The following is a 25,197-nucleotide window of genomic DNA, read 5'->3' on the forward strand; positions in this document are numbered from 1 at the left end:
AATGCCTTTTCTTCCCTGCTGCCTGTTTTCCATCTGGGTCTCTTTCTTCCCATCACCCTTCCAGGCTTGCTCTTCCCTGCCTGCCTGTCCCATTCGCTGTCCCTTGGCACGGAGCTCTGACTGCTCCTGGCTGCCTTTTCCCCATCCCACACAGACACTCACCTCCTGCTTCCTCTTTGTTTTTCCTTCCTCTTCACTCTTTGTGGTGTTTGGAGCAACAAGTCTTGTCACCCATCTCCTCTCTGCCTCCAGCTTCCTCCTGCTGTTCCAGTGCAGCGGATTGATTTATTTATAGTGTGGGACAGGCTTTTACATTTATTCCATGTTTCTCAAACAAAGCAGTGGCACAATGCTGCTAATGTATCCGAGAGTGCTTCAGAATTTGTTTCATTTTATCTGGGAAATCTGGAATGCATAAATGCGTTCTAAGGTATTTTAAACAGGGAGGCATGAAGGTGGTTAATTGGAAAAATAAGTTACTGTTAATTGAGCTGTGTGTCGGAGCCAGGACTGTTTGTCTGGCAGACTTGGCTCACGCTTTAAACTTCTGCACCTGCTAAAGGAGCAGAAAATTGGAAAGGCAGCTTGTCTGAGGAGATCGTGGTATTAAAGAAGGTACTGAAGGCTCAGTCTCAGTGCAGGAAGCCAGAAAATTGTCGGAGACTTTGGAAAGTAATTTATTTTTTGGTTTTCTGGAGTGGTTCAAAAAAGATTGATCTTTTTTAAAAGTATTCTAAGAGAAGTGAATGTGGAAGAGTTTACAAAGACCCATGTGCCTGTTACCATCAACTTCCAGCACACACTGGCTTGGGTTTTCTTCACAGGGACAGTAAAAAGATATTTATTTGTTTTGTAGTAGAAAGCAACCCTGTAGTCAGGATTAAACTCCTGGTCTGTGTCCTAGACCTGTTTTTCTGATGCAGTGTTAGACATGAAAGATGAAATTATTTGGGTTTGTCTTGTTTATGCCAGATAAAGATAAATGAATGTCAGAACTGAGGTTGGGATCCTGATTGCAGTGGAGCTCAGCAAACAGCCATGTGAGCTGCTAATAAATGTAATTGGTGCTTCAAGAGGGCATAGCTGAGCAAATTTCATATCAGATCTGGGAGTAGGGAGGAAATGAGATGAAAAACTGAAGTAGAATTGACAGTTTTCTAAATGAAAGGTATTAAATGGCCAAAAAAACAATAATTTTGCAATCGAGAAGAGGGACAATTTTGGCTAACTGCCCGTCCTACTTCAGTGATGAAATGAGGGGAAAAATTAGATGGAAAGTAACATAAAACAAATAAGAAAATGGGAAGCAGACAGCAATCCATTCAAAATGGGAGCTAGGAAATGTAGAAAATAAGGAAAGCACAGCCCAAAGGAGAAGAAAAATGTGGGTTGGAGTGCTTGGAGAGGGGGATGAGGAGCTGTAGTTCAGAGGAAATTTGCAATAGGATCAGAACTGTTAATAAATATATGTAGGAGATAAAACCTGGGGATGATGTAAAACAACTGGAAAGGTGATTTCATTCCTTAGCTATGCTCAGGATTAAAAATTAACAGTTTTTAATTCAGTAGGCCCAGAAACCTTGATCAGTGTTTGCAAGGGAGGAGCCTGGGGCAGTGCCTGAGCTGCTGCTGGGGGTGCTCAGAGGGTCAGGACAGTGGGACACCCTGGAAAGGGATGGAAAAGGAGATGGATGTTCCTGCTGGAGCATGGTGTAAGTCCTTTCAGTCTGTCTTTGGGGTTTCAGTTCTTCGGGGTGAGAGGGAGCTGAGTCTGTTGTGTTCCCTGACAATCACACACTGCTGCAGCTCAGAGAGAGCCACAGTGAAATGGGGATGCCCAGGGAAGGGTTCTGCAGGGACCTGGCAGATTCAGTGGTTCCAGATCACTGAGGAACACAGATCCAAAATCTCTACTGATAAAAACATAACAAAATCCATAGCCAGGACCAGAATGAATAACAGCTCCATGTACAATCCCAGTGCCGTCCCAGGGTAAAAGCCTAATGAATACGAATGTGTTCTTGTTTTTAATTACTGTTAGCTGTAAGTGATTATCCTTCTGTATGTCTCAGCTGGGAGAGTTGGGAATTTTGGATGCAATTTGAATATTTACATTCTACAAGAGGAGCTGAGTAATTGGAATGGATGCAAAAAAAAAAAAAAAAAAAAAGATTCAGAAATTACTGGTGGAGTGTGAAAATGCCTTAGAGAGGGTGAGAGAAAACTCAAGTTGGCTGAGTTCTTCTACCAGAACTGAGGCTGTCTTGATTACAGTGCACTAGTACCTTCACAGGCAGAAAATACTGCACACTGCAGCTCTCTGATCTTAAAAAGCAGCACAAGAATCACCGACTGGCAGTCGAAGCCAGGCAAACTCAAATTGGGAAAAGGCACAAATTCTTAAGAGAGAATAACTGTGTAATTTAGCAATGCGTCTTCAAAAACTGTGAACAGAACAATAAAAGTTACGATATTTATGCAAATAGCTCTTCATGGGTTTTTTTCCTCTCAGAGGCGTACTTAGAGGGGGGAAGAGGACAAGGAGTCTCCTGATGAGGTTTCACAGGGAAGTTCAGCCAGCCGAGCAGTGGGGAGCTGGTGCTGCTGGAGCCAGTGGTGCCTGAGCTGCTGCAGGGCAGAGCCTTCCCAAGGGCTTGTTGCAAACAGTGCATCAGTGTGTGATGGTGTTTCACATCGCGTTAATCCCATCCCCACCTGGAAAGGATCTGTGGCCTTGTAAGAGCTTTTACACCATGCAGGACCCGGACACTTGTTAAATTTAATCCATATCCGTGCCGTGTAAATGAAAACAAAGGATCTGCACACAAAGCTGATTCATGGGGGTAAATGTAGGGCAGGAATTGCCTTGTCTCTCCTCCACCCACGCTCCAAAGGCAGCACAAGGCTGTTCCCTATTCCTGCCATGGGCATCTGTGTCCTGCAGAGCAGGTACCTGGAGTGGTGGGAGCCGTAGGAGCCTTTCCCTGGGCTGTGGTGAGCTCAGTGATGGGAAACTCCTGAAGGAAAACTTCTGCCAGTGCATGGCTTACAGGAGGTGCAGCTGAGCTGCCCAGGACTTGGCCCAATTCACAGCATCCTAATGGGAACATCCCCAAGGAGACGTCACCTTCTCTGAGATCACTTCCAAGTTGCCCATGGATCTCCATGTAGCAGCAGGGAACAAAGCACAACCAGCAAGACTGGAAATAAGATTTGCCTGCTGAAGTCTCCAGGGATTCGGGAGGGAACCCAAGGCAAGGCAGCCAGGCCTGGCCCTTTTGTGATCACCTTCGAGCAGAACTGTTTATGTGCATGACTAATATTGGGTCATGCCTGGAACATGTGAACATGCTGACAACATTTATGTCACAAGTGTAATGCATTTAATAAGCATCTCATTTGAATTATTAATGTACAGATCCCCCCAAAGTATTTTTGTGTTATAAACCCCATAATTTATCTAAGTACAAGCTGCAAGTTCGTAAATACAGCATTAAGAAGGTGGCTATTGCATAGCTGCTTTAACAAAAATATTTTTTGTGGGTAAGATATATAGGCTTATTTGGAGAGGATTTAGCTGCTGGAGAAGGGCTTCTCGAGGAAGTTATATGATGCTTAGCTGCAGCAGACAGGGAATATAATTTCATAGTTTGTCCTGCTTGTCAGTAGGAATCAGTTTGACCTGACTGTGCTGTCTGATCTGAGCAATCTCTTCAGCTCATTGTTCACCAGAGGCAGATTTATAAAACATCTGTACAGGAACGAGGCTGGAAGTGACACTTTGAGAGGAGAGCTGGATTAACAACTGCTGTGCCAGTAACTAATGAGGAGGCAGTGAAAATACATGGCCTGAGAAGGCTGCTGAGGGATCTTCCCCTTCCCACAGCTCGTGGTGATGGTGCCTGTGCCGGGCACGGCAGCAGTGGCACGGGGACACTGCTGGTGTCTCACAGCCAGGCCAGCACTGCACTGGAGAGCTGGGGTAACACAGCAGGGACAACAGCGCTGCTGCAGCCGGGGAATGCTGAGGCGTGGAGCTGTTGTGCACAGAAGTGTTCTCCATCTACTGTAATCTATGCCCAGGGTCAGGTGGAAAAGCCAAGCCCTCTGTGAGGGCTGTTCTGGGCACCTCCAAGTGCAAAGACTGACTGTGGGGCCCTGCGTGTGACACACACAGGCAAAGTGCAGAAAATATCTGTGAACTGCAAGAGGCATGTGAACCGTGCCCTTCTCAAGAACACTTGCTGACTGTTTATTGCTGACTGACTCTGCGGATTAAATTTGCATGAACAGCAAAAAGGAGTGTGATGGGAGGGAACTTAACCTCAAAGAAACTCAGCAGCAAACACTTCGGATGTTTGAATTACATCTGAATCAAGCTCTTGATTAAATCTTAGCAATGTCAAAAGCTCAAAGCAGCAATTTTAATTGATGTCACTCTTTCCCCCCCTCGTGTTGCTAAATTATCTGTTGCAATGTGCAGTGCATCCGTGTCACTACATTAAATTTGCACGCAAAGAGGGGAGATTAGGCAATAAAGCCACAGGACAAACAGTGTGGAGTCAGGCATATCTCCTTGGCTTCGTTCACTATTGGGTGTTTTTAAAAAGTGTTTCCAAATCTGAGTAAAACTGATTCCAGATGTGCTCATTTGAAGGAAATAAAAATCACGCTAGCACCAAGATTTATCTGAATTCTGCGCTGCACCTGAAGAGATAACTAGTCCCATCTTAAAAACAGAAGTGCTATAAACAATAAAAAGGCCACAGGCAAAGGTTTTAGTGCTTCGATCCCATTGGCATCCTTTCTTCCCACGTATTTCAGACTAATGTAGCTGGAGAACTCCTCCGAGGCTGCAGCACACTGGATCAGAGGGGCCTGGTAGGACGTGGGCCGCTTGTCGGGGCTGTCGGGGCTGGAGCCGTCCGTGGGCCGCTCCCCGATGTAGAGGAGGCTGCGCTCCTGCGTGTCCCGCTCCGTTTTGAACAGTTCGTACTCGGTGTGGGGCAGCTTGATACCCAGAGCCAAACATCCGTTCGTGGGTGTTATATCCTGCTCCACCCCGACGCTCCAGGAGCCCGTCAAGCCACAGCTTCCCGCTTCCGAGGAGTTGAGCATCACCACCGTCACCTGGTCCATGGGCGTCACCCGAGCCTGGGTGACTTTAAAAGCCAGCTCGGTGCCGCCGCGCACCTTGGAGGAGGGGATGCCCTGGCTGTAGTGCCCGGAGGCGTAGATGGTGAACGTGGGCTGCCTGCAGAGCGGGTCGGAGTAGTGATAGTAATGCCCTTCCCAGGTGTGGTTGTTGCCGTGGAATGTGAAGTACCTGGTGAGGAAGAGCACGGCCGGGCGGACCTCGCAGTGGGTGCTGACCCAGCTGCCGCTGAGCTGCATGGGCAGCGCGGCTCGGGCGGGCAGGATCGGCGGGTGGTGCTCATCGGCCCTGGAGATAATCGCACACGCCGGGCAAGGGTGCGCGTGGTGCTGCAGGGGGACAGAAAAATAACAGTTCTGCAACTGGGAAGCGAAAAAAAAAAACCCAAAGAAACAAACCAAAACAACCCTTCCGGAATATTTCAAAAGCTGCGACTCCCCTCGTCCGCAGCAGGGTGCGGAACTGCGGGGAGCTTGGCACAGGCTGCCGAGCAGATTAAGGGAGATAAAGCGCTGCCCTGCTCTTTGCTATTCTGGTAGCTGAAGGACACCGGGCTGTGCTGGGGCTGCTGAGGACAGCCCGAGAGCGAGCCCAGGGCAAGAGCAGAGCCGCTCCAGGACGGGGAACGTTCCCTCGGGACATCCAGGGTGTTCCCCGTCAGTTTTCCACGGCGAGCTGTGAGTGAGGATGAGGGCGGTGCCAGAACAGAACGACGCCGCAGCTTTTGGGAACGAAAGGAGCTGTGACACCCGGCCGCGGGGAGCTGCTGGAGCTGCAGCTTTTCCAGGACAGCCCGAGGGGTCCTGCCTGCCCCGCGCCCCGTTCCTGCCCGTGCTCCCACATCCAGGGATGCGGGGGAGGACCGGGATGAGCCGGGAGGGGGACGTGGGGTTTTCCCAGCAGCCAGAACGGGAGAAGAGAAGAGCCCTCTGCAGAAGGAGGCCCTGACCTTCGCTTCCCCGCCGGTGCAGAGCTCTGAGTCAAACCAGCCCTGCCCCCGAGCCGCTGCCAGCAGGGGTTTTGTGTAGCTTGGAAATTTTTTTCTTGTACTTCATATATCACAACTGATTTATTTTTAAATAAGCAGGGTTGGAACATTATATAATTTTCTAGAACACGAGCTAATCTTTACTGAACTGTCATAGGCAAGAAGGTTAAATAACTCAGTAGTTAACTGTAGGGTGGGTAATTTACATGCAAGTTGATTGGAGTCTACTGTAATTTAGTCATTTTCAGCTTGCTTTACTGCTACTGTCACAGTAATGAGTGCTGACAGTACACAGTACATTATGGCTAAATAATCCCAGAAGTTGGCAAATATATATGCTCTCCTTTGGCAGGAAATTCTTTGATAATGAAAGGTAATTTGGGGAGAATGGGTTTCTTTAAAACAGATATAAATTTAAGGGAAAAAGAGTGATATTTTCATAAAGAAAGTAAAAAATAATTCCTGACGTAGCTGTGTAACTCACCAGCACAGGCAAATGGATGTCAGTTCACAGAAAATAAAATTCTTTCAAAAAAAAGAAAAAAAAAAAAAAGAAAAAAAAATCCTGTGCCCAATAAAATTATTACTACAGACACGGAGCAAAACCCTTACTTGCTTAAACCAGTCGTGTGAAGTTATTTCTAATGTATGGCAGCTTCTAATTATCGCCAAGTGGTGACATCATGTGCAGGTCCATTGGAGAGCTGTTGGCTGATTAATTACAGGGCTGCATTCAGAGAGTGAATTTCAGTATCTTTAGGTTTGGTTTTAAATTAACTTTTAAGAGTGTTTATGTTTACCATCTGGTTTTGCTCATATATATGGTTTTGGCCCAAGATAACACAAGTTTAACCAATTGGAGAATGTTACTTTTGAGAGGGAGAGGAGTGTTGCTCTGTTTTTCAAAGTTCAGTTGGTGTAGTTCGGGGTGTGGGGAAACGTTGTCCCAAATACTTTTTTTACTATTTATTTCCCTTCTATCTGGGATAATTCAGAGAGGTTTTTTTCATCCCATCTCACTGCTCTACCATTTCTGATTTGATCAGCTTCGATTCAGATGGAAAGCTGCTTTCCTGGGAATAAACTAAGTCGCTATAAAACAGAAAATAAAATAGAATAAAAGGCAACCAACTCTGCTGCTCAGTTTTATGTACTTCAAAATGGCAGTCTGATTTAACATTACTGTATTGGGGGCAGCTTCCTGTGCTACTGGCATTACACCACGGACTGAAGAGTTAATGGCAGATCCCTTGTTCCCCGGAGCCTGGAGCACACCCCAAGGAGCAAGGAGAGGGCAGGCAGATGAAGGGCAGAGCAGACAGGCTCTAACAACGTGCAGCCCGAAGCCTTCACTGACTTTGGTGCGGGAAACAAGGAAACTGCATTTCCTAGGAAAACGTGGCCCTAACAAAAGCTGCCCAGGCCCTTGTCAGTGCAGGCTTGTTTCCCATGCTGGTTTTGCTGAGCTTTCACCCGCCCTGGTCCTGTTCTCTCCAGAAGGCAGAGGGTGAAGCCCACATGCCCCGGAGCACCCGGGATGGCACCGCTGCACCGCCTCACCTGCGTGTCCCTGGGACTGAGGGGCCAGGTGCTGCCAGGTGCTACAGGAACAGTCAGGGAACTGCTGCCAAAGCCCTGCTGCAGTGAGGGGAGCGTGCAAAGGCCTCATCCTTACCAGGGCGCTCTGCATGGGGCGCTGGTAGCCGGTGGGGCGGTAGTGCAGCCTCTCCCCCCAGTCCGTGTGGATGTCCCCCAGGTACAGCTCCTCCACCAGCCGGCTCCCGCTCTGCTGGGGCTGCAGCAGGGGCTGGAAGTGCCTCTCCACACGCACCAGGCTCAGCTCGTGCATGGCGAAGCCCAGGGCGGCGGTGCAGTCGCGCTCCGTCTTGGCGCTCAGCACCTCGTACAGGGCTCCGGGCGCCCAGGAGCGGCCCGGGGGCAGGAAGCCGCGGCAGCCCTCGCCGGAGGTCTGGTTGATCCAGGAGGCCACCTCCCGCATGGCCCTCGGACTGTGGAACACGATGCCCACTTTGTGGAGGTGGTAGTCGGCCTCGGTGGCCCCGCGGGTGATCCAGGAGGCCTGGCGCAGCCGGAGCTTGCCCTTGATGACCAGCGAGTAGGAGGGGTCGCGGCAGGAAGGGTCCCAGTAGTAGAACTGGAGAGCCTTGAAGAGCCGGTTGGAGTAGAAGAGGTAGGATCGGGTCAGGAACTCTGGTCCCGGCCGCACCTCACACCTGCGGGGAAGGCAGCGCTGAGCCACGGTGGAACGGGGAGAAATCCCTCCCAGGGCAGCCGGGGTGCGGGAGGACAGGGGAGAGCAGAGGTGGGAGCAGCATCGGGGATGAGAGCCTCCCACACATGTGGCCACCCTTGGGTGGTTTTACAGTCTGGGTGTCTGCTACCAACTGAGAGTGATGGGCAGAGGATGTTACACTGGACGCACATCCACAGGGAAGCATGCAGAGGGCAGCGGGAATCAGGGCTGCTCTGCACCCCGATGGGGAAGTAGCAGGAGGCTCCAGGAGCACCCAGGGGTCCCTGCCCTCCTCCAGATGTCAATGAGGGCTTGGGGAAGGGGAGAAGGGAACTTCTTGTTGCCTGGCAGTTTGCTGTACAGGGCGCGGGCAGGAGCTGCGCTGAGGGGCTGGGGCCTCTGCGGATCCATTCTGAGGTCCTCCAGAGGTCTGGGGATTCATTCCCAGTGGATGGGGGTGCCCTCCCAGGAGAACAAGGTGGATTACCCGGGGTGTTAAATGCATGTTCCTGGGAATCTGGGGCAAGCTGAGATGGATGTTCCTTCCCATGGTATGGGGTGTCTTTCCCGTGGTTTTAGGGGCACATTGTCAGGGGAGAGGGGTCATGTTCCCAAGGTCTGGAGGTGCCTTACCCGGGGGGTCTGGGGGGGGCCTTATCCGGGATTTGGGGGTGCCGTATCCGGGATTTGGGGGTGCCTTGCCCGGGATCTGGGGATACCTTACCCGGTTCTGGGGGTTCCTTACCCGGGGTCTGAGGATGCCTTGCCCGGGTTCTGGGGGTCCCTTGCCCAGCATTTGGGGATACCTTACCCGGGTTTTGGGGGTCCCTTGCCCGGGATTTGGGGATACCTTACCCGGTTCTGGGTGTCCCTTGCCCGGGTTCTGGGGGTCCCTTGCCCGGGATTTGGGGATACCTTACCCGGGTTCTGGGGGTCCCTTGCCCGGGATTTGGGGATACCTTACCCGGGATTTGAGGGTCCCTTACCCGGGATTTGGGGATACCTTACCCGGGTTCTGGGGGTCCCTTACCGGGATTTGGGGATGCCTTACCCGGGATTTGGGGATGCCTTACCCGGGATTTGGGGATGCCTTACCCGGGTTCTGGGGGTCCCTTGCCCGGGATTTGGGGATGCCTTACCCGGGATTTGGGGATGCCTTACCCGGGATTTGGGGATACCTTACCCGGGTTCTGGGGGTCCCTTGCCCGGGATTTGGGGATGCCTTACCCGGGTTCTGGGGGTCCCTTGCCCGGGATTTGAGGATACCTTACCCGGGTTCTGGGGGTCCCTTACCCGGTTCTGGGGGTCCCTTGCCGGGATTTGGGGATGCCTTACCCGGTTCTGGGGGTTCCTTACCCGGTGGAGACCCAGCGCCCCTCCAGGCGGGGCGGCAGCGGCGCGGCGGTCCCGGCGCTGTCCTGCAGGTGGCGCAGCTGCTGGCGGCAGCGCGGCTCGGCGGCCGCGCAGGCTGCGGGACACGGGGGCGCGGGGTCAGCCCCGGGGGCAGCGCCGGCCGAGCCCCCCGACCGCCGAGCCCCCCGCGGGATGAACGCGCCCCGGGCCGGATCGCTCCGCGGAAAACTCTTAGCTGAGGACGCGGGGTTTGTTTTTTTGGCTCGAGTTTGCCGACTTGAGTTTCATCTGAAGCCGACTGGTTTTTAGATGAAACCTTCAAATAAAACCGAGCGCTCTTTGTTCGTGTTGTCCCCCTCTCATGCTATTGTTGAGGCAGTGGCTGGAACGGGGAATTACAGCATGGGAACGCCGGCCTCGCCTGTCGCCCGCCATAAGGACAGTAATTCTGTCACTTACCTCATTTCCCATAACAACGGATGTTATTGGCTTAGGGAATGTGTGAACACTCAGCTAAATCCTGAAGACCTTTGCATGCACACACACATATGTACGTATATTCCTACATTATTCACTCTTTACTTAAGCACTCTGCGGAACTCATTGCGGGCTTGCTTCTCTGAGAAACTTGGGATTTCCCTCTTCACGGCACCATGGAATGAGCTCTCGGTGAAGCACCTCCTGAAACCCCACTGATCCTCTGCGGTACGACTGACCCTGGTCCCACTGGAGCTCAGCCCAGCCAGGGCTTTATGAAGCCCAGATGGGGTTCGTTTGTTCCAGCTGTACTTTGCATTTTACCCAGGAGTGTGCTGGACATTTTGAAGCCAACTTTTATTCACTTCATACCAATGTTAGGACTCAGGTTGCTTTCCAGACTGCCTATCAGCTGGGACAAAAGATCCGACATCTATGTGTCGCCTTCCCACAGAATGAGGACGTGAAAGGTTTGCACACCCTGAGCCTCAGACAAGGAGATGAAGACACAGAGTCACAATATACAAGCTCTGGACCAAGTCAAGTGGGAATTTGGTAATTAAATGTCTGCTGTGCGAGTCAGAGGCTCCCGGAAAGGGAGCCCCACTAAATCCCCTCTAAAAGGAGAGGGATTCCCACTCAATAACTTCAGACTTTTATCTGATGGATGAATTCGGTCACTTCACTACGGTGCTGCCATTTGTGAAGGTTTTACAGGTCACTTGAAATGTATTTGTATAGACTTAAGCACACAAAGCCTGAACTATCACAAAAGGAATAAACACATGGAAAGGGAAGCCCCCAGTGAAGCAGGAGAGCAGCACCCAAAGGCCAGGAAAACCAACCTTGCATTTTCTGGTACCTCACCCTGCACTGGAGAGCATTAAACAGCTGGAAAGACAAATTATTAGAGTTCAGGGCACTTTTGGGAGCAGACTCACAACTGCTGTAAGTCTGCTCCCAAACTGTTCTTACATCTTAACTGTTCTTATCATCCTTAAGGGCTGGACGAGGTGAGCAGGCACAGCCAACTCCTACACAATTGCTTGCACTCGTGCTTCCTAAAATGCAGTTCCTGTGATTCTTCATGTGAAAATGGGGAAATACGGGATTACAAAACCCACTGCTATTAGTTAAACCTCTAATTTGGCAGCTGCAGCATGTGTGAGGTTGCCCCATGGGTGCCTATTTAGGAGAGCCATTAGGAGCTGGGGATCTGTATCCTCATCCCAGCTCTGCCATGACTTTACTCTCTGGTCCTGTGTGCTCCTCCCTACTCCCTGGGCTTTTTTTTTTTTTTTTTTTTAACTCAGTGCAGAATATGCCAAGATTCATTTGACTGCCCTAAGAGGCCTAAATACTGGAAAGTCATCAGAACAAGGGCAGTCCAAAGTGAACCACACTTCAAACACACACAAAATTATTATCCTAGAGAATACAGTAAATTAAGAAATAATTGTATTTGTATTAGAGGTAATAATGGACATAAGGGTCAGATAAACTCTTGCCCATAACCACAGAAAGACTCCAGAGGTATCAGTGCAGTCTATAGATATATAGAATGCAGCTATAAAATATACACAATATTACCCAGTCAACTCACAAACTGAGCTCTGCATGTGTTTATTGCAGCAGAAGCTTCAATATCTCACTGACCCCTTCGTGCTACTCTTGGCAGAAACACTAATAGTCTACATTGTTTGGGAGCAAAGACACTTTGGCAACGCAATCACTGCATTTTGACACATTCAATACAAAAGGGAATTTTTATAATCGGGATCAAACTTCATGGGGAAAGGAAAGAAAAGAAAAAAAGTCTCCAGAATGTAAATATTTGATATTATGGGAATTCCTAAGGATTTTGTCTTACTTAATTGAGCACAAGGCTCCAAGCTGGATGCATCCTCAAACCAAAAGCTATTGGCTTGTGTCCAAATTTTGTGGCTGCTTTTTTTTTCTCTCAAATACTCCAGCCCCACCAGATCCAAACATCCTTTCAAGCTGGAAAAGTTCAGTCCCGCACCTAAAATCTGTAGTTAGAGCACTTCTCTATTCCAAGAGCAGCATAAAGCTGCTGTCACTCATATGTCACTCTGTTACTCAGCCCCTGGTAAAGTGCATCAGAGCAGCTCCTCTGTCTTAGGAGACACACGAATTAACTGCTCTGTAGAGTTCTTGGGCAGGAGGAAGGAATTATTCATAATTCATACTCAAGACAAAAATCCTCATTCATAGGAAAATCTAAAAAAATGCCGAACTGATCTCTTCCCCCCGCTCGCTGTGCCGTCCATCTGTATCGATTACCCACAAGCGTTTCCAGAGAGCTCCCCAGCACAGTACTTGGACAAAACAGGGGCTTTTCCCAGTTTTCGGCTGTGTGCTGCATCCCAAAGACTGCCCCAAAGCCTCGGAGCAAGGGGGCTGCACAAGCACTCAGGCAGTCAGGGGTGGCAGAGCTGAAAACATCACTGCAATCAGCACAAACCGGATCAAGCCTTGAGCAAACAGCACCAGCAGCACCTGCAGACCGGCTATTCTGACCCTCATCTGTATAAACCACTTTAAGGAAAATCAGATCCACGGCATCAAACGATAAGAAGGGCAGAACTGGAAATTCTCAAGTTCTCCCCACAGTAAATTGTTGGTAAAATTAAGGTGAAAGATTCCGAGGCAACGGCCAAGCCTGGAAATGAGAGCCTTGTGCTACACAAGTGCTGTGTGCTCCAGATGCAGAGCCACTTCTCACTTCTAAAGGAAAAAACTATCAACCAAGAGAGAAGTGCTGTCATATTCCTCCCTGGAAACAAATCCTGTTTGTGCTCCCCCAAGCAGATTGACTCTGGAAAAAAGCAAACTTGAGTCACACATCTGTTTCTTCATAAACGGAGAAGAAAATGCATATATTACAGTTTGAAACAAATTAGTTACTGTGGATCAGCTCTTCTCCAGAGCTAGATTGTTTAATCTGTTACATGTTATTGCCTCCTATGGCCAGAATTTATCATTCCCATTTATAATTCTAATGTTTCAGTTAGTCACCCATTCACAGGGATAAGATCGGGGCCTGAAGTCATGGAGCATTACACATTTCTTCGTTTAGAGATGACATAAAACCTTTGATATTTTCTGAGGAATGTTCAGACTGGAAAGAAATAGACGATAAGAAATGTATCAATATATTTTGCATAAGTGAATTATACTTTTCCACACAGACTTCATTAACAGAGCAAAACAGTGTTTCTTTAGCATTTTTCTCTCCTGAGAGCGCACAGAATGGATTTTGGGTTGGCCACTAAAGGAATAAGCATTCTTTTAAAAGCAAACAAAACGGTTGTATTTAGCAAATCAATTTTTCTTGCATTTGTGTGGAGATTAAGTTAGTGGTGCTTTTAATTCACTCAGAAAAAGGCATTCCCAAGAGAACAGCTCTGTGGGAAGAGATAAATTTTATATTATAATATTATAAAGTTATAAAATTTAAATATAACCCACTGGGGATGGAAAACTGTATCACAGCAGAACATTGCATTCTGCCTATATGCAAACTGAACACAGTTCAGGACAGGACTTAAGCACATGCTTAAGTCTAATTGGTTTCAGTGAAACTTAAGCATGTGCTTGAAATTAAGCCAGTGCATGAGCATTTTTCCTGATTAGTAATGCCTCCCTGAACTGAAGCCAGAATGTGGTCAAGTGGTTGAGGGAGGATGCCAGTGCTTTCACTGGAGCACTGCTTGGTTTCTGGAAAAGTATTTCTATTATTCATTCCTTCTCCTATTTGTCTGTAAAATGGGTATATTCACATTTAGCTGTTTCACCAGTCTGGGGCTCAGTTCATGATATTCATAAAATGCTTTGAATTCACTAAATGTTTCTCAGTTATGCCTTCAGGGCTAGCACAGTAACTGTATTACCCACGAACGATCATCGCAGAGCATCACCTTGAGTTTCCTCTGCACAGCTGAGCATAATCATACATGAAATCCTGCAGATCCTAAGAGGAAACTCAAAAGTCCCTAGTAGCTTAGGATTTTAGAGAAGTTTTCAAAACATACTTTCACCACATACTTTTAGCACAATGGCAAACGAGTTCAGACATCCCATTCTATGGTTTTAGCCTGGCTTTGTTCTAAGGCTGTGAACACTCTCTGATCTGTCTCATATCCACAATTAAAATAGTGAAGGGCTTGTGGTGAGTTGCCTGGAGGTTTTTAAGGCACTAGAGAAGTAAATATTTTGCTCTTGGAATCCTGGAATCACGTATTTTTCTTGTTAAGTGTCATGTCCAGCGACAGATGACAAGACAGATGGGATTTGTGGTAGGGAAGGGGAGGAAGGAGAAGTAACTCAAAGATCTTCTTCAGTATAAACGACATTTAAATAAAATGGCTTCTTAAAACTGCCTCTCTGGCTGTTTACCCCAAAGACAACCAAGCCTAACACTGTAAATGGGATTCAAGGGCTTGATCCCAGTTTTACTGGAGTCTGTAAATAAGAAAGGTCCCATCAGCACCTTATTCAGAAGATGCTGATCCCCATAAACTGACAGTAAACACTCTGTTTGAGGAAAGGAGAAATGGGATAGGGGGGATCACACAGTGGTTTGGGTTGGAAGGGACCTTACAGATCATGATATTCTCAAATGAGGTGAATCAAGCAGGACATGCAAGAACTGGCACAGAGGACTTGTGGTGACAAACCAAAGAGAGCCAGATGTGAGTCCACCCTCCCAAGAGCTCTCCTGCAGCTGATGCTCACCAAAACACCACTCTTAGGTTACACAACAGAGCTCTACGCACAACATTCTTGCTGTCCTGACAGAGACAGGAGCCATTTCACTTCATGTTCCTCCCTCTCACCCCAGATGCTGCACAGATTCAGACCAGTCTATGCTTTTTCTACAGATAAACTGGTCCATGGACAAATTTACTGATTTACTGGAGAATTTACTGGAGAACAGAGCAGCAATTCCGAGCAGCCCAGTGGCCCCAGCTGGCCCAGCCACTGTGGTCAGCTCAGGGGTAACTGGCCCTTAGCTCAGAGCCCGTGCTGCTGCCAGCCCTGCACTGGGCAGCCCAGTCAGGGACAGGACACAGGGCAAGAGGCTTGAGAATAGGGTCCAGCTGTGAGCCAAAATCTGAGAATCTACAGAGTTGGAATATCCTGACTCGAGTTTAACTCTGGTCAGTATTGCCATGTAAGTTTGACACAGGTAAGTACATACCCAAAAGAAAACAAAGGAAAGAAAAGTGATATTAGAGATCTTTATCTTGAGAACTGCTGAAAGTTTGAATTTCAGTTTGGTGAGACAGGTGAGACCACAGTGAGATCTCTAACTCCCTGGGTGCCTAAACAGTGAGAGGCTTGGGACAGCCCATGGGGGGAAGCATTTGTTTTCCAAAACAAATGCAAGACAGATCAGTTCAAGGCTGAACAACACCCCGGGGCTACTATCATGACTCAGTTAAATTCTAACCAGAATTCACATTCTTACCAAATGGCAAATACTACATCTACATTCCTTAATTCAGCTGAATTGGAAACCCAACAGAAAAAATCAGCACATGGATGTGAAATTAATGCCACATTGTTGTTTTGAATGTATCGAGCACCCATGCCAGTTTTGGCAGTGCCCCTGACCCCCTGCACAGACACTTTATTAGTGGCTATCATGGCCATTTTTAGTAGTGATGGCTAAGCATATTTTTTCCTGGAGTGCTTTGAAGAGCAGAACCAGTAATCAGCCATGGCTTGGCTATAAAATGTCAACCTCATTTCAAACGTCTAAATCACTCACATGGACCAAGACTGCAGAGAGGACCACCCACCACATAATATTAACATAAATACAGCGTTTACCCAAAGCAAAATGAGCAACTGGAACTGGCGGGAGTTGAGAGTAGAACAACAAAAAATGATGAGGGGGTGGGAGGGATTGGGTTACAAAGGAAGATTAAAAGAGCGGAGTACATATAGCCTGGCTGAGCAAGATGGATATGATAACAGCCTATAAATATTCACAAAGCACAAACACCAAGGAAGGGCAGGAATTCCTCGCAGTGAATAAAAAGATTCTGTTGGGAATGAATGAAGAGAGGAAAAACATGTGGCTTGTATGGCAGAGGGAACTTCTCGAGGCACAATGTAGTAGGCAACCTAAGTCCACTTGCTTGGCAGGATTTTGAGGGATTGAGCAAAGCATTAGTTCAGCAGGGAACAACCCGCTCTTGGCAGGGAGTTGGCGGGATAATCTGAGAGGCCTTTCAGTCTCCCACTGCCATGGAGCCGCCCCAGTTCCCTGCTCCCACGGGGGACAGCTGCTCTCCTGTGTAAGCACATTGTTCACTGTCCTGCTCCTCAGAATCCCTGCCTGGCCTCCACGGGACTAGAAAGGAGGGCTGGATGCACAAAGGCATTTAGGGATGTAGAGACCTAAGCAACTGCAATAGGGACTAAACTGCTGGACACAGATGGGAATCCCAGCAGGTCCCTGCCATGTCAAGTACTCACTGTTGAAAATCTAAGTCCAGGAAATTAGGTTATAAACCCACTAAAGCAAGAACAATCCTTTTGTTCTCTCTTTATTTAGCACCTAACACAACAGGACTCTTGGCGCTGCTGCAAGGATACTGTTTATAGTAATAAAAATAGGATCTAATAGGATCTAATATTCTGAGGCTACTTGGCTCCTGCAAAGCCAAGGATGAGAAGGGCATTCAAAAGCAGTCATAGCAGAAGGTATCCTCAAGAAAAAAGCTCTGCAGGAAGGAGGGAAACTGATCCAGAGCCCACACCAGCAATACACACACGTTTGACTTAGAGTCACAAGTGACCACAGAAAAGGGTTACTTGTTCAGCTGGAGCACAGAATTAAAGTTACTTCTAACATGTGTTTTGGGGTCTGGGTGTGGTTTCTAGATAGCCTGAAATTTCAGTCTACTGTTTAGCCTGTCCACATTAGCCAAGTTTTGATGTGTTCCAGTTCTCCTAAACTCTGCCGACAGATGCTAAAATCAAAGCTGACATTCAACCTACGTGCTGCATAATCTAATAACAGGACTTGTGCTACTCAAAACTAACAAACTCTGGGAGCTTTTCTGCAGTAAACTTTTGCTGCCATTTATATTTTCATCTGTCTTTTCCAGGCAGCCTAACTTGGAAAAATGATTTTTTTTTCTCTGAAAAGCTTTAAAAATAACATGTCATTGTGTTTTTGTATCAACAGGGGAGAGCCAAGCCATAACCTGCCCTGTCCAGCACTTGTGGATTTAGTGAGAGTGTGAACAAGGTGAATCCAATTGTCTCAGTGGGGAGCTTGGTGTATACATTGATCCCAGAGTGCCAGGAGAAAGCTGTTTCCAAAGACCACAGTCTTGGAGTTAGACAAGGCCAAAATGTCACACATTTGTCAGTGTTTCTTATTAACCCAGGAGAAACCTTGGGGAACTTTTTCAGTGCCTGACATGCACTCAAGTTTAAAGTCTTCTTTTCAAATCTAAACTCAAGCAAACCTCTTCAAGCACTCTGTGGTGAGACTTCTCCTGTTGATTTATGTCCCCTCACACCAGCTCTAAGTAGAGGTTGCACCAATCCAAATGTCTAACAGTGCCACACAAGCTGAGCTTTGCAGCGTTCAGTTTCAGCTGAATCCAAACCGTGATGATTCAATAAAACGCCACTATGAAAGCCACAATTATCACACCACCACCCTGCTAAAACTCAAAATTAGTGATAGATTTCAATCCTCTTATCACTTAACACCCTGAAGCTCTGGCATTTCAAATAGTTATCAGAGCTTCTTTTCTAAGACACAGAAACAGAACTTTCCTAACTATGCATTTTAAACCACGAGACCTTTTAACTCCTTAAAGAAAAAAAAAAAAAACAAAAAACCCACAGATTGCATCTTACTAACCCCTGAGATCTTACACAATTTAAAATGGCAAGAGAAGGAGCTGTTCTATGAATCATATTTTCAGTTTCTGGCAGCACTCTTAGCCTACAGAAGAAGGGTTACACATCGAAATTCTCACGTTCTCACTGTCAGCTTCTTGGGATTATTATATCTGAGATACACCATCTTAAAATCAGGAAGTTTCTCTTCTTTCAAACCTTTATCTTCCTCAGCAAATGAGTAAGAAAACCAAAGCACTTGTGTAAGAGCATTGTATAGGTGCTTCCTAATTTTGAAGTTGGTTTTGTGATTTTATCTCACCCATGAAAGTGTTGTCTTTATAGATGACATATGCTCTGTTGTGGGGAAACACAGGATCCCACTGAAAGCAAAACCTCTTTCCAAACTTTGTTCTGCCAGATGCAGCCTCCCCTAGCACTGGATTCCAGCTTTGGTTTTCTTCACAGCAATTTCTGGCTTTTGAAAATCTCCTTACTCAACAATTTGTGCTTGTGGGGAAAATATAGAAACCACACCACATTTTTTTCACTTGTGCTTTTTTTACATCTCAGCCCTGTTTTTATCTATATCCATATACTTTGAAACGTGGGTAACCCTGTAATTATTGAAAGAACAAATAGAGTCACATCACACGATCCAGCATAGCACATTAGTTGTTTGATTTTTTTTTTTTTTTGGCCAGCTTGAAAAATGAAGAATAAAAACCACCAACTTGGTAAAAAAAAAATTTGCTAAGTAAACATTACCCAAATAAATATTTGAACCAAAGACAATGATGTTGGTTTAATAGTAAGAACAGATATATTATTGTGTAAATAGACACACATCTCTATGCTGAATGTTTTTCTCACTTACGGGATTCTCTTGCTAATCCCTTAACTGAATGCAACTGGTGATCTTATCTTACCTCAACACTGTCACTTTCAAACTTAAAAATAAACATTGAAAGCAAGAATAGATCTTTTATGTTAAAACCATGTAGGAGAAGCTACACATGAAAAATATCAGTCCAGTGTTATTGGAATGCACAGACTTTAATGAAAGCTTAGGTAAAACTCAGCAAGTCTCTGGGGACATTTCCAGGAATGAGTGATTCTTTTCTGGAGGAGACTCCAAAGTCAGATCCAGTTACCTAACTAAAGTGGTTTTTCAACTAATTATGCACTGGTGTCATGCTCACGCTAATGTTCAGCCTTATGCAAAATGCAGAATGCCAGTCTTGCTCACAGTGAGCAATGCTTGCTTTGATTTTAATGAGTTCTGGGTCTGACTTAGGCATTTAAACTGTAATTTTGAGGTTCAGTTTCCGTTCTTACTGAAATTAATGGAAATTCTTTCACTGACATCAGATGCAAGAAGCAGAGAGTTTAGGTTAGACTGGACTAAGAGAAGCTGCATGAGGATTTAAGAAAGAATTATTCTAATTAGACTTCAGGGAGTTAAGTTACATAATGCAGTATAACAGATCCCTGAGCAGAGAAACTTGAGCTAATAAGATACTTAGAGAATTCATATTTCTCAGCTTTATTTTGCAAGAACACACAACAAAGATTCCATGTTAGGAGAACAGTAAAGTAACTCTACAGAAGTGCCCTGCTCAGAGGTTTCTTTCTATAGTCTGGTCCTTTACACTTAATGCAAGTAATATCCAATAGCTGTCACTACACAGTTGTTTTGCCTTGATCACTAAGCTCTGAGCTGGACAGGCGAGCCAGTGTGGTATTTGCTGCCCAAAACCTCAGATGAGTGAACTTAGCAGTGGAAAGAGCAGCAGGAACCAGGTGCCTGAACTTTCAGTGTCCAGACTGCACAGGGCCCTCAGGGACATCCTCCCAACCCTTCCTTTCACCTGTCCCTTCTGTTCAGGAGTCTCAACCAAGGATGTCCTCTGCATTTCCTAGGAAAATACTGTCTGAGGATAGAGAAGTCTCCCTCAGACACTGCTCCTTGTTGTAAACAGAAATCATCTTGTGTTTTTTTCACAGCACAGTTGCCTTTGTTCTCCCATATGGTCTCTTAAGCCAGAACCTTTTCTTCTGAAACTGCTCCAAGAGCCGTGGGGTTGAAAGATGCCTTTCTGAAAGAGAGCCGCAAAGATGCAGCTTGCACTGCTCCATGAGTCTGTCTGCACAGCTGGGGCTCAGTGTCACGTCCCTGGAGCAGGAGGCTACTTGTGAGGTAGTCCCTTGCCAGGGCTGGTGCTGGATCCTCCCAGGGAGAATTCCCAACTCCAGAGAAAATCACCTCTAAGTCCTTCCTGCAGCTAAACTGTGCTGGATGCTCTCCGTGCACCACACTCGGGACAGGAACCGAGTGTGCGGTGGCCAAGGGGATGCTCGACTGTCTCTGGGCGGGGGGCAGCGACCCCAACCACTCCGGGACCCTCGGGTGGGAGGCAGAGGCTGAGCCCCAGAGCAGCACCTCCCTGGGCAGCTCAGCACCGGACCGCCAGCCCCTCTGGCATCCCCGCACGGCGCTCACTCGGAAAAGGCTTCAGGGGTTCTATCCCCGCTCGCTGTCCCAACAGCTCGGGGGCAGCAACCCGGGGATCCGGGGTCCCTCCGAGGCGCTCCCCGCCCGTCCCTGCCGCGGCGAGCGGCGGTGGAGCTGCGGAGCTCCCGGCACGGCGGGGGAACCCTGCCCGGGCCGGGCGGGCACCGAGGCTGAGGGAAACCCTGCCCGGGCCGGGCGGGCACCGAGGCTGAGGGAAACCCTGCCCGGGCCGGGCGGGCACCGAGGGTGACACCCGGGCAGGGAGCGGCGATCGGGGAGCTCCGGGCGCCAGGTGCCTCCAGCCCGGGCGGGGGCACCCCGGGATCCCCGTCCCGGCGCCGGCCACAGCGAGAGCCGCCGTGCGACTTCCTCGTGCCCTCCTGGTCGTCTCGCTCCGTCTTCGCCCCCTTTTCGTACTCCCCTTGCGTTTTCCTGCATCCTCCTCCCCAGTCCGCCGCGCTCTCCTCGCACACTTCTTGCACACTCCTGGCTGTCCCTCTGCACTCCCCATGAAGTCAGTCCCGTAGCACTCCAACTCCCTGCGCCCTCCTGCCCGCTCCTGCCTCTCCACTGTGCCCGCCTGGGTGAGGGAGGTGACGGGGAGCCTCATGAGGGCACGACCCCGACTCCGCCACCAGCTCGCCCTCCCGTCCTCTCGCCGCGGGACGGCACCAGCCGCCGGTGGCACCTACCTACGAGCAGCCCTGCGAGCCACCAGCACCGGACCATGGTGCCCGCTGTGTGTCCCGGCCAGAGGCGCGATCGCCGCCGGTGCCCGCGGAGCTCAGCGGGGCGCGGCGCCCGGCGGTGCAGCCATGGGCCGCCTCCGGCGCTCCGGTGCCCGCGGCGGCGGCACCCCGGCTTCAGCCCGCAGGCGTCCTGCTCAACCCGAGCCTTGCGAAGGGATGAAGAGGGGGGGGGGGCGAAAACAGAAAAGTATATATTTTAAAATTAAGCACCGCAGCCCACCCCGCCTTCGCCGCGGAGCGCGTCCCCCCGGCTGCTGATGGCTTTAATGGAGCTTGGCAGCCACAGGTTCCCGCTGCCAGAAGAGGTGGAGACTCCGCCGCCTGCGCCCCACATGCGGCCGCGCACCGCACACGCGGGGGAGGAGGAGGAGGAGAAGGAGGAGGAGGAGGAGGAGGAGAAGGGCAGCCCCGGCCCGGCACCACGGACCGAGGTCCGTACCCGGCTCGGGCCTGGCGCTTCTCCCTCAGGGACCGGCCCCACCTCACCCCACCTGCGGCGGTGCCGCTGCCCTGGGCCCCGAGGTCGTGGAGGCCCCTGGGGAGCCCGGGCCGGCTCAGCGCTGTGGGACGCCATGAGGGGATGGTCCCTCTATCCCCACGCCGTGAGAGGATCGTCTCGTCATCGCCGTGCCAAGAGGGGATCGTCCCCCATCCCCACACCATGAGGGGATCGTCCCTCTATCCTCAGGCCATGAAGGGATTGTCCCCACATCCCCACAGCCTGGTCCTCCTGCCCACTGTGTCCATGGCGCCCTCAGACCCTCCATTATCACCAGGGCCATCAAAAGAATGGGGTAAATCCCTTAAAAACTCTCTCGACACTCTACACAGAAAAAATATGGGACTTTTTGAGGACAAGTCAGAATGCCCACCTCAGGTGGTGCTTGCCCATGCTAGTCATCCCCTCTCCGTTCCCCCAACCAGGCCTGTGGGACAGAGCTGCGATTGATAAAGGACTCAGAATCAGCTCTTGGCAGGAAGCAAAGCACGAATCTGAACTTAGACGTGTCCTGGACAGAACAACATTTCTCTTTGTATCGGTGAGTATCGATGAACCATCTTGTTCGCTCCCTTCGAGCACATAATGCAGCACGTGTGTCCCGCAGTGTGAGGGCTCAGCTGCCTTTGGAAGCAGTGAGGGAAGAGGCTGAGCTGCCACGGCTCTGCCAGGTCAACACTTACGGTGCTGGCACTAAAGGCTGAAGTTTAATGCATTTTTCCAGACTGAAAAACTAGTTTCAGTTTTTGCAAATGAGGCAAAGAAACCAAAACACATGTATGCCCCCGGCAGAACCCCAGGACCCTGCACACTCACTTTTCCTTGTGAAACCGGCTCTTTCACCAAATAAAAGGAAACTTTAGGGGGAAATAAGGAAGCTCGTCTTCAAGTTCACAGCAGTATTCCTGCTGATTGCAGTGGGGAGAAGTTGAGGCCTGATTCCACAGTCCCATATTTGCTAAGCAGGACCTTCAGCGTGCCGGGGTGAGGTCTCAATGGGTTTAATGACTTTGTCAAAAATAATGCATAACATCTTTAATGCGAAGTGGGACGAACTTATCTGTCACGAGTGCATAAAGAATTAAAGTTTAATGATACTTGCCAAGATAAAAAATAACAAAGTCCATTTGTAATGCAGGCACTCCTTTTTCTAGCTGATGTTTTTATCTCTTTTTGTTTCTCAAATTCCCCAAACCAGTCATTCTCGGTAAATGTCCAAACCACTGTGGTTTTATTATATTTACAAATACATAAATTCTCAAATGCATAGGCAAAAAAAAGTTGTCCTTTATAATGATAATAAAGAGAAAGAAGTAATTTTGCAAGAAACTTTCTTTACAAAGCAGCACTTACTCTTTTCAGGCATAGCCAACTTAAAAGAGAAAAATAATGGAACAGGTGATCTTCTGCCACTGACAAACTTTTATTTTGGATACACACCTCTCATATGACACTTCCAGCCTCTAACACTAATCTCCTTCATTTCTTTCGGAGCATTTTAAAAGCTTTTTTTGGGGGGGAAGGAATAAACCCGAAGCAGAGTAATGTTCACGCAGGTGTCTGAACATTTTAATAATCGCATGTCAACCTTCGCGAGCCTTGATCACATATCAGACCCACAGGGCAGAGCGATAGATTTCATTCATCTGGCCTCTTTCATCCCTGCGGCTCCCAAGGGACTTTATCAAAGTAACTGAGCCATGAGCACTTCTTTTTTTGTTGTTTTGGGGAAGAATTCCTCCCGCCACGCTGGTGCTGCGGAGCCGCCCGAGCGCGGCCACGCAGCTGTTCGGCCGCGCACTGCCCCGGGAGGATGAGAGGGGTGCCACAGCCTGTTAGAAATACCAGGAGGATTTAGACAGGCCGTGGAGTCTTCCAATCTGGAAGTCTGCCAGGACATCAGGCTTGCATTCTCAGCTCGTCTTAAAAAAAATTGCTGGGTAATCTTCGGCTCCTGCAGAGGACCAGCAATGTAAAAATGCCTATAATTTTTATTATCAAATAATTACAGGCTACCTGCTGGGCAAAGCACGTGGAGGGAGACAAATGAGTGCAAATAGCCTGTAATTCCAGCAGAACTATGCGGCCTGATTTATGCATTCAAAGAGAATAAAAGCTGCTCCTATTCTGATTCAGGGGCACTTTACTCGCAGTGCTGTAAATACTAACACAGCTGCAGGGTAACTGGGAAGCAGACCAAGGTGTTTTTACATTAGCTATGCTTCACTTGCCTGGCACCTTGTGTAATATTCATTCCTGTGCAAAACAGGTACAGAATATTTGAACTCAGGATCATGCACTCTTGTTAGCTGTACAGGGCATTGAGTTGTCCAGTTCCCAAAGGCCAAATATTTTCTCTTCCCCTTGCCAGAACAGCAAGGGTAGGCAACCACACGTGAAGGCAGCAGGCCAGGAAACCAAAGATTGATCAGCCAACAGCTCTGAAAATACTGTTGTGTGAAAAGAGGGATCCTCTGAGTAGAGACTCAGGTCCCCAAAAAGCCCTATCCATAAGCCATAACTTATGGACTTTCTGGAGTCCTGTCTCTAAGAGGGAATACCAAGGGATGTACTGGGTGACCTGGAAGTGCAGACAATGTGCATTCACAACTAATATATACCCTGTAGCACCCCTTGTATTCTATTTCAGTTTCAGGGTGTATATTGGGAGGGGGGGGGGGGGGTGGTGTAAATCAGCGTGCCCTAGCAGCTTTCTAGGATAGCCTTTAGATTTAGGCACAAGAATACTATAAAATATCAATGAAGGTACAATATTAAAGAAGATTTTTCTTGAAATTCAGACTCTGTTTTCATCCATGTGATTTTAGCTGCTGTGGATGGTCACCTATAAAATGTTGTTCTGCTTCAGAATAGACTTTAAAGGCACAGCCAACATCTTTCTTAATGCTTGTGAATGCTTCTTATGCCAGGTCTCAGCCAAGAATAGATGGAATTGAATAATAAATCCCTCTTTTGGGGCACTTGTGAGAGAAGAGCTAGGTGTCCCTCATGGAACTTCATTGAATCTCATTGGGAAACTCTGGAGGGAGCTATATACATTTTACACTCTTAGGCTCACCAACAGATGGACCATGATGCTCAGTTGGAAGAAGGGGACTGAAAAAAAAAAGTTATAAAAAAAGTATAAAAATAAACAAACCTGGAAAAGATTATTGAATTTCTCAGGGGGGGAAAATAAGGTGGGAATGTTATTCCTTTCACTCCCAAGTGAAAACAGTTAATGTGTACAGAGGATTCTTCATGAGAAATACAATGTGCAGAGTCTTTATTAATTAACTCAAAACATTTAGAGG

General features: G+C 48.2%; 1 protein-coding gene across 1 annotated transcript; it reads right to left on the reverse strand.

The window, feature by feature from the left end:
• Positions 1–2,148: 2,148 nt before the first annotated feature.
• Positions 2,149–21,683, reverse strand: APCDD1L (APC down-regulated 1 like). The gene is made up of 4 exons (XM_066198856.1): positions 21,328–21,683; positions 9,754–9,865; positions 7,819–8,377; positions 2,149–5,484 (listed from the first exon to the last, which is right to left on the reverse strand). Exons 1-4 carry the CDS (start codon positions 21,362–21,364, stop codon positions 4,720–4,722), a joined length of 1,473 nt encoding a protein of 490 aa, XP_066054953.1. The 5' UTR covers positions 21,365–21,683; the 3' UTR covers positions 2,149–4,719.
• Positions 21,684–25,197: the final 3,514 nt, after the last annotated feature.

The sequence above is a fragment of the Chamaea fasciata genome, unplaced genomic scaffold (assembly GCF_029207755.1).
Source record: "Chamaea fasciata isolate MVZ Bird 193981 ecotype frontalis unplaced genomic scaffold, bChaFas1.0.hap1 SCAF_17, whole genome shotgun sequence".
Classification (NCBI taxonomy): domain Eukaryota; kingdom Metazoa; phylum Chordata; class Aves; order Passeriformes; family Sylviidae; genus Chamaea; species Chamaea fasciata.